The sequence below is a fragment of the Gossypium hirsutum genome, chromosome A10 (genome assembly GCF_007990345.1).
Source record: "Gossypium hirsutum isolate 1008001.06 chromosome A10, Gossypium_hirsutum_v2.1, whole genome shotgun sequence".
NCBI lineage: Eukaryota > Viridiplantae > Streptophyta > Magnoliopsida > Malvales > Malvaceae > Gossypium > Gossypium hirsutum.
This window is the reverse complement of record NC_053433.1, coordinates 117,955,562-117,965,564: the sequence shown is the minus strand read 5'-3', so window position 1 is coordinate 117,965,564 and position 10,003 is coordinate 117,955,562. Positions and strand designations below refer to the sequence as shown.

General features: G+C 31.5%; 1 protein-coding gene across 1 annotated transcript; it reads right to left on the bottom strand.

The window, feature by feature from the left end:
• Positions 1-1,303: 1,303 nt before the first annotated feature.
• On the bottom strand, positions 1,304-2,670 carry LOC107936349 (protein trichome birefringence-like 38). Its single transcript, XM_041078654.1, has 5 exons — positions 2,414-2,670; positions 2,166-2,346; positions 1,990-2,069; positions 1,652-1,831; positions 1,304-1,562 (listed from the first exon to the last, which is right to left on the bottom strand). Exons 1-5 carry the CDS (start codon positions 2,668-2,670, stop codon positions 1,304-1,306), a joined length of 957 nt encoding a protein of 318 aa, XP_040934588.1.
• Between the last annotated feature and the right edge of the window lie 7,333 nt (positions 2,671-10,003).

Genomic DNA, 10,003 nt, shown 5'->3' with positions numbered 1-10,003 from the left:
CAGCTAAGAGCCTGACGCTACTAGAAAGATTGAGCATAGCTGATTGTGAGTTGATAGAAGAAATCATATCATGTGAAGGTGAAGACTTACTAGGCAGCATTGTTTTTCCCAGCTAAAGTATTTGAAATTAAGTCATCTGCCAAGTCTAGCAAGCTTTTCATTGGCGCATCATTCACTGGAGTTCCCAGTTTTGCAAATGGTGAGAGTGACAGAGTGCCCCAATATGAAGAATTTTTGTCATGGAGAGTTAAGCACACCAAGGCTGGACCAAATGCACTTAAAAAGAGATGAGGACGGTGAACTGCAGTGGGAAGGCGACCTTAACACTACCATAAAACATATGTTCGATGAAACGGTACCAATCATTTTAAAGTGTTTCACTTTTGATAACGTTGGTTTTACCTTTCTTTATAATTGTTTCTTTTTATCACGCACGTACAGAATGTGAAAAATTCTCAAGTGGTCGAGGTTACTGATCAGTTGCTCCAAATGGAATAAGGAAATATGTTGGGTTGCAAGCTCAGTTTCATTTCAATTCAAACCAAATGGTAATTTACGCTTCTATTTTCATCATGGCTTAACTAATGCTTTACAAAGTGACCATGGAAATGCCTTTTTCATTGTAGGTTGTGTTGCTCTATTGGAGTATGGGGGCTTCCACTATCCTTTATGCAGTTCTTGCAAATCCACTATTGAACTATTGCATTTCACATTATAACCTAAGTATTGATTTTGAAGTGCATCATGTTTGGCACTGGGAATTACACCTATGAAAGCTTTTAGTAGTAAGGTTGACCCCAGTTTTATGGATGTATTTCAGCCACATTATACTTTTTGCTGGTATTTTTGTATCAGCTTGGGGGATTAGACGATTTAATTAAGATTGCTACTCATTTTGTGTGTGCTTGTTTCATCTTTTTTTGTTCTCTCTATAAAGAATATTATGTACTTATTTCAGTATTTTGATGAAAAGCTGAAGCTAATATCTCCTTCAATCCCAGGATTCACATATTCATCCTCGCAATGATAATATCACCAATTCTCCTTTTTTAGGCAATAGGAGAAACAATCTAAAGCAAGAAGAAAACAAACCAATGCCATAAATAATTGAATGACATCACATGCATAATTGAGAGCTGCACACAGAAGTAAAACAAATTTATTATATTTTCAATGTATAATCTTATGATCTTTTTTCAGTAAGCAAAATAAATAATTTAAGGAGGCCACATATATGTTGGGTAGCTAGTGCCTAAACGAAATTTCTCCGCTATTTGATGAGAGCTGCTTACAGAAGTAGATTTCATGTATCGGGGAGGCCGGCAAGGCACCAGTGGGTGCAATCCATGCCGTTGAAGTCATTGTAAGTGCTAGGATGTGCATCTTTTCTTAATTGAGAGAGCATCGTAATATCAAGCAAATGAACAAGTTTTTTGATGTTCCTTATGACCTCTTTAACTACGTACTCTGTCAGAGGCAAACCGGTTAGATAAATCGATCCCTTGAATGGTGTTGTCTGCCTTGAACAATTCCTTTCTTCTGGCTCATTCCAGTCTATGCCACTGATACATACATAAACAAGAGACTAGTAATCATATTACTCGGAAGGCCGATACAGAACAAAGAGATCGCAACAGGGAAAACAACTCACTTGTAGTGAGAAGGGGAAATTCCTTGAAACATAACTTTAGGCCTATTGGTATCCACATCTAAATCAACCCATTTAGCCCATGTTGTCAAAGCTGTACGAAAAGCAACCGTACGATGAATGTCCTTACGAATCGTCTCATCAAATTGCACATAATCCCATTTGCAGTTAACAATTACAGATCTTTAGCTCTTACTTAAAAGCATCAGTTAATCAGATATTACTTGTTTTTGTAGATCTCATACTATTGCTTCAGTCCTCTATGGTGCCACCAATGCCAAGTGTTGAATATTAAAACATCGATTTCTTTCCATAGATTTCCATCCCTTACAAAATCCAACTTCAAAACTCTGCCAATTGTTTCCTCTTCAACGTCTACTAAGTACAACGAACGAAATAGCATCACGGATACCTTATAGTGCTAAAAGTTTCAGTCCACCATATACATAGACCATAGTTAGTTACCTATACATACATGTATGTATTAGTGTATGTATGTATGGAATAAATTGATTACCTTGAAAGTAACAGTGGAAACAGTGTGATTATGCAAGTCTTGTGTGATTATACCAGATGTAGTAGGCACTGCAGCATGAAGCATGCATAACAGAGATTGCCATTGGTTTATACTTATGGAGTCCCCAATAAACATTATCTTCTTGCCCCTTAATCTCCTCAAAAAATGCGTCCCATCAAACCTGTCATTTGTTCCATTAAGCTAATAGCCACGCAGATCAAACATTGAGGGTGGTGAGAGATATGTACCTTGGCAAATTACACTTGCTTGGTTGCCATCTATATTTAACGTAAAGATAATTAGGGCGGCCATACATGAGGCAATTAAACTCCTTGTGGTTGAAAGGACAGGCTGATGTATCGTAGAGGGGATAGGAACTGTCATACACCCACTTACCTTTGTATACATTGCAACAACCATTGGCATTTTCTAAACATAGAAATGAAATGGTGAGAAAGCTAAGAGCAATAAGAGAGTATGATCTTCTTGTCCTTGAAAACCCCATTAGAGAGGAGAAAAAATGTTGTTTGAATTTGCATTTACTAGTACACTTGTTTGATGGATAAATAGACAGATAGGCATCCAAGTTTCAGCTATTTTAGTGTTGCAAGCAATTTGGTTCACATGTGTTGTGGGTGGTTGAAGTTACAAATCCATCAAAAATTAAGATTTGGGCAGATGAAATACATATATATATATAAACTTAGCCCTAATGTTTAATTTTTGTTAATTTAATATTAATTTTTTTATAACTTTAATCATTAACCTTCAAAATTTAGTCAAATTATTATTAATTTTAACTACAATAATGTGGTATCTTGCATGGTAATTGTAGAAATAATTTTTTAGAGATCTAACTTATAGATAATAAAATTAATTTTTTAAATAACTATTCAATCTGGAATTATTTTTTATAAATACAATACTAGTTAATGATTGGTTATTTTTTTTTATTTTAAAACTTACTAATAGTGCAAGTAGGATTTAAAGAATTTAATTTAAAATTTATCAAGGATTTTATTTATGAATTATAATTTTGAACTTAGTAATATATAAAGGCTAAATTAGTCAGAAAGGCCGATTTAAGAAATAATTTGGTTGTTTAGGCTTATTTCTAATATATTTATCGGAGGAAGCCGATTTTGGAGAGAAAAAATGAAAATGTGTTTAAGATGATGCATTTTTAATATCGATACCCTTGTATGTGTTACTTCCTTCAATTAGAGCTACAATGGAATTTGCAAATTTGTTGATTGGATTAAAGAGATTCATCGACAATGTGGGGAAGGAGAGATGCTTTGTGTAGTGCTACTTTCTAATGGTAGCTAGCATCTTGTTTTCTCCTAACTTTGGAGGATGGATGGTGAATCCCCCATATCAAAATCTTTTTTCTATAATTTAATGGAGAGAAAAGAAAACATTATCAGAGTAAAGAGAGTGAGATACCATTAAAAATGGGAGTACCTTTACAAGAAAGTGCCATTATAGCAGCCTCACAAGGAAACAGCTGCCACCACCAGCACCACCCATTCTTTCATGGTTTGATAGCCAATTTGTAAGTCAAAGTTCCATAAATCTCATCATAAATACAAAATATTTTTGATTCCAGTATAGTAGCTTTTCTAAAATCATGTTTTAGACATGATAAACTTGTAAGGTAAACAAACATGTTGAGAAATGGTAAAATATGTGAAGAAAAATACATATGAAAATGAACAAAAGAAAAACATAGATAGAATTTTGAAAGATTAAAAACTCAAAAATAAATATTTACAAATTTTCTCTAAATTAACTTGGATTTTCATGGTATATCTACAAATTTTCTTTTCATTTTTCTTCAACCTCAATCTTTTTATTGGTTATTAGTTCACAGTTTGATGTTTTATTTAAGTATTTCTTTCTATCAATTTTGATTGTGTTATTGTTTTTTCCTTTTATGAGAATAAGTTTTCATTAAAAATAATAACCATTTGACTTTTATTGAGTTTCGGCTATTTGTTCTTTTAGTCAATTTTCTATTAAATTTTAATTTTGGTGATTTCATAAAAATAAACATTTTGTAATTTTAAAGTTAAAAGGGGGAAACTAAATTAGGAAACATAAATTTGAAACTAAGCAAAATAAGAATGTTGTGTGTGTATCTTTTAAATGAAAGAAACTGTTAAGGACAAGAGCCTTTTTGTTTAGTAAGCAATTAAGAAAGTGATGATGGAGTATGTAACAAGTATTGTATTGTGTATTAAATCATTGTGTTTATGGATCCGTATGTTGGCTTGATAGTTAAGGTATTTATCGTCTCAGGTGTGGTCTTTGCAACATTGGGCCTGACTTGTTTATGTTTAATTGCTTTCCAAGGTCATTCCCATATTAGAGGAAAATTGTGGTGATATGGACCAATTTCCACCAAACATGTCTGTATAGCCCAATATTTGCCCAACCCATCACAAAATTAAACCAACCCTAACCAAACCCAATTTAGCCCAACAGACTAAAACCCTAAGCCCAGCCCAAACCTAAACAATTTTCAGCAAAAAAAGAGAGGAGAAGAACCCTAGCCGCCGCCCCACCTTGGCCCGCCACTACCAGTTGTCTGCCACCAGCACACCCACTTGCCTCCACCACTCTATGCCTGCAAAAGAAGACAAAAAAGGACAGCAAAGAAAAACACCAAAAAATGAAATTCTTTGTATTTTTTTTTGGATTTTGGGCTATATAAAAGCCCTATGGTCATTGTAAACGGAGGGGTGGATTTTGATTTTTTTTTTGAGATTTCAAAGGGAAGAATCGGTTGTATTTTGGGGGACCCTTTTTTTCTTTTTTTTTTCTTCTTCTCTCTTTCAATTTCTTAACCAAAAGCAAACAATTGATATCCGAAATACTACAATCTTAACATCGAAAGGCAGAGATTCGAACACCCAAAAATCAGTAAATCAACAAGTCAAAAAATCAGAACCGGAAACCTAAGGTGGTTGTGAATCTATTCTTGTTTTGTCTTTTGTTCTATTTTCCCATATATATATACTAAAAAAATATAAAAAATAACAATATAATATAAACAAAAAAATAAAAATAAAAATAAAAAATATTTTTTTTACCTTTTCCGGTGGCCGGCGCCGGCGCCGGCGAGCCTCCGGTGGCCGTCCGGTGACCGCCCCCCCTGGCTGGATTTTCCTTCCCCCCTCCCTTCTCTCTCCCTTCTCTCTTCCCTCTCTCTTCTTTTTTTTCTTTCCCTCTCCCCAAATGATTTTTTGGTTAGTTTAGGCCTTATATAGCCCTCCAAAACGACGTCGTTTTGGGGGCTACACTTAAGCCCCAAAACGACGTCGTTTTAACCATGCCCGAACCATCCGACCCGACCCGCTAGAGGATCCGCGTGTTCTCATTTGAATGGGATATTTATGCGCGCAGTCCTTCCGCTTTTTCAGGGTTTTGCAATTAAGTCATTTTCTTTTTTCCAATTTGACCCCATAATTTCTCGCGCTTTTTGATTTAGTCCCCGCTAATGTGCTGCGTTTTAATGGAATGGAATAATTGTTGTTTCGGTCCCCCTATGTTTTGTGCGCGCTCAAATAAGCCCATTTCTCTTCATTTCCTTTCACATTTGCCCCACAACTTTGTTTTTAATTCAATTTTAGTCCTTTTTTTCGTTTATTTTTATATCTTTATTAAATATCCTTGTTATTTTTATATTATTAGTATTATTAGTATTAGTATTATTATTATGTATTAGTATATATTTTTATTATGTACGTGTATACATATATATATATTTTCATATTTAATATTTTTATTTCATTTTTATTCTAATATTTTATTAATCTTATGTTTGTTTCTTTTATATTCCAATGTTATCATTATTATTATTATTATTATTTTTATTAGTTTATGTTTTGTTATATATTTATATATTTATAATACGTATATATACTTGACATATTTGTATATACCTCGGTAATATTATTACTAGTTTTTAATATACGCATATATTACCTAAATATTTTAGTATTATGTATATTCTTCATGTATTATATATGTGTCCTTAATACTATACTTTATTTGTGTCATGTTTTTTATGTCGTATTATTATATTTTAATATTATATTATATAATTATATATACATATATCTTTTATATATATTATCATTGTATATATTTTAATATTATTAGTTATATTTTACACTATTATATATATTTTTCTAATATTATATTGTATATACTGTTGTTTATATATATATATGTGTATGTATTTATGTAGTGTAGAAAATAGTTTTATTATCATTCTTATCATTTCTAAGGTATGCATATACTATATGTGTTCTACGTATGTTATATGGATTCTTAATATCGCTAAATATATATGTCATCATCTTATATATTATTTATATTAAAATATTTTAATATTCATAATTTCAAATTGTTGATACATTTTTATAATATATTTACGTACATACTTTTCATTTATTATAAATATACTTTTTATATTTTTATATCTCATATTTTTATGTATACATAGGTATAAGCATAAATACATACATCTTAATTCATATATATGTATATATACGTACTTATACATACTTAAATATATTTTTCATATTTCATAATTCTTATATACTTACATATATTTATGCATATTTTACATCATATACATACTTATATATATTCTTTATATTCTTAAAAATGCTTTTTGTATACTTCACATATTTTATAATTCACATACATATATTTTATATTATCACAATTTGTAAATATATATAAACACATATTTACATTTTTATTTTTATAATACTTACCGATTTTTTATATATGTATATATTTATCTATGTTTTCATATTCTATAATTTATATGCGTTTCTTATTTTATGGCTAAAAATTATACATGTATATACATTTTTACATAATTGTATTTATCGTCATCATTGTTATTTGGTGTTTGTTTATTTATCCATGTACACTTGTGCTTTTTCTAAAATGTTAGTTCTATTTATTTATTTGTATGCTTTGTTTATGTAATCGCCTCGTCATTTCATTTTTGCCTATTGTATTGTTGTTACTCACTTTACTTTGCTTACCTTGTCGTATTCGTTATTGTTTTGTCAAGCATTAACACCAAGCATCAAAAGGAAATTTTTCTAAATAAGGCAATATTTCGCGTTTGGAAAATCGAGAAAACGTGCCCTAACGTGCTGGGTTTCGATTTCTCGTTCGACTAAATAGCCAAATATCCTCTTAAAGCTTCAAAGTGTGGTTTCATTAAACTATAAGGTGATATTGGTTTCGATGGTTTAGAGTATCGTGTCCTAACGTGCTGGATGTGATATTCCTTCGGAACAAGAGAATCTTATATTTCAATTCACGTTATCAGAGTTTCTTTTAAGGATCGTATTTTTAAAACTCCTCAAATTTTCAATTTTCGACACTAAGACACTAATTAATCAACTAGGTACCAATTTTGGGTGTATCGAGGGTGCTAATCCTTCCTCGTGCGTAACCGACTCCCGAACTCATTTTTCTGAATTTCGTAGACCAAAATCGTTGTTTAAATAAAATTAAATCATTTATTAAAAACAACCACTTTTTGAGGTGACCCGATCACACCTCGTCAAAAAAGGATTGGTGGCGACTCCCGTTTTCATTCTTTTTTTAAAATCCAAGTCGACCCCGTTTTCATCAAAAAAAATGGTGTCAACAATGTCATTTTCAAGTGAGTGGTTGTTTTGGATCTTCTATATTTCCTTTCGTTCGAAGATTTTACAATCTGAAAAGTCTTGCACTTACTAGTTCTGATTTCGAAGGTCTAGTCCCTTGTATCGGGTCTGTCACACGAATCAAAAATATGAAATTAAGGGTGTGTTTGGATAGACGGTGTGTTTACTTGCGATTAGTGTAAAAATAGCGGTGGTGGTGAAATTAAATATTGTAGTAATACTGTAGCGTGAGACAAAAAATAAACTAAACTAAACGCATCGCATCGCACCTAATCGCCCATCCAAACCCACCCTAAGTTTTTTCAGAAACTTAAGCAAAGGTTCGGAGCTTATATTCTTTTTAATCTCCAAACATTCATAGTTTGGCTTTGTGATGATTTGTTGAATTCTATTTTAAAAATCTCACAACTTTGGACATGTCATATAACTAACAACAATAAGAGTAAGAGAGTGCACTAAGATGACAAAAATAGTGGGAAACGATGGAGGCTACCAGAAGAAAATAGTTGTCAGTAAATTGAAATGTTTACAACTAAGTAAATTACATAGCCTCACAAGCTTTTGTCCTGGAAATTACACCTTCAACTTCCCTTCTTTAGAAGAATTAGTTATGGAAGGGTGTCCTAGATTGAAGATATTTTTTAGGGAATTTCAAGTGATTAGGAGCAAAAGAATGCAGTTCAATGGAACAAGTGATTAGAGATGGCGACACATAAGTTTGCATTTCTTGCGCTCTCCTTTATAATAGTTGACTTGTGTTTCAATTTTGACAAATTTTTATTTGGGAAGTCAAACTCTGAAATTTCTAAAATCAAGTGAAATTATCATAACTTAGTGTCCGAAAATAATTCCATTTTCTTCTTGAGTTTTAAGAGAGAGTGGTGATGCAAGTGAAAAGGTAATCGGCGACAAGGTGAATTTGATATTCCATATGATAGCATGATTTGGACTCTTTATTGTTTACAAAATAAAATTTCACGAGTCAAAGACAAAAAAAAAATCCACTTGTTGAGTATGAAAAATGTCATAAAAATAAATGTGAGTTAACTTTTTTTTATTTTTGAACTTTTTAATTTTATGTTAGTATTCTTTATAGTGTTTGTCAAATGTGAATTTTCATTGTTTTATATACACTATTCAATCTAGAATTTTTTTTTATAAATACAATTCTAGTTAATCATTGGTTTGTATGTGAAATTTTTTTATTTTAAAACTTACTAAGAGTGAAAGTACGATTTAAATAATTTATCAAGGATTTTATTTATGAATTATAATTTTGAAGCTAGTAATATATAAAGGCTAAATTAGTTGAAAAGCCCGATTTAAGAAACAATTTGGTTGTTTAGGCTTATTTCTAATATATTTATCAGAATGAGTCGATTTTAAAGAGAGAAAATGAAAATGTGTCCAGGATGATACGTTTTTAATATCAATACCTTTGCATGTGTTGCTGTTGCTTCCTTCTATTAGAGCTGCAATGGAATTTGTGAATCTATTGGTTGGATTAAAGTGGTTGATTGACAATGTGGTAAAAGGAGAGATGCTTTGTGTAGTGCTACTTTCTAATGGTAGCTAGCATCTTGTCTTCACCTAACTTTGGAGGATGGATAAATGGTGAATCCTCCTATGCCAAAATCTTTTTTCTGTAATTTAATGGAGAGAAAAGAAAACATTATCAGAGTAGCGAGAGTGAGATACGATTAAAAATGGGAGTACCTTTAAAATATTAGTTTAAGGAAAGTGCCACTATAGCAGCCTCACAACGAAGCAGCTGCCACCACCACCACTCATTCTTTCAATGCTTGATAGCCAATTTGCAAGTCAAAGTTACATAAATCTCATTTATAAACTTGTAAGGTAAACAAACAGGTTGAGAAATGGTAAAATATGTGAAGAAAAATACATATGAAAATGAACAAAAGAAAAACATAGAATTTTGAAAGATTGATGATATTAATACATGGTAAAAGGTATTGATACTTTTAATTTTTGTTCAATTTTCTTGAACTTCGAAGTTCAAATTGATATCGATACTAGGCAATGGTATCGATACTTTCTTAAAAGTATTGATACTTCTGATTAGGCAAAAAAATATGCTCAACCGAACGTACTTTCTTACACAAACAATTGAAA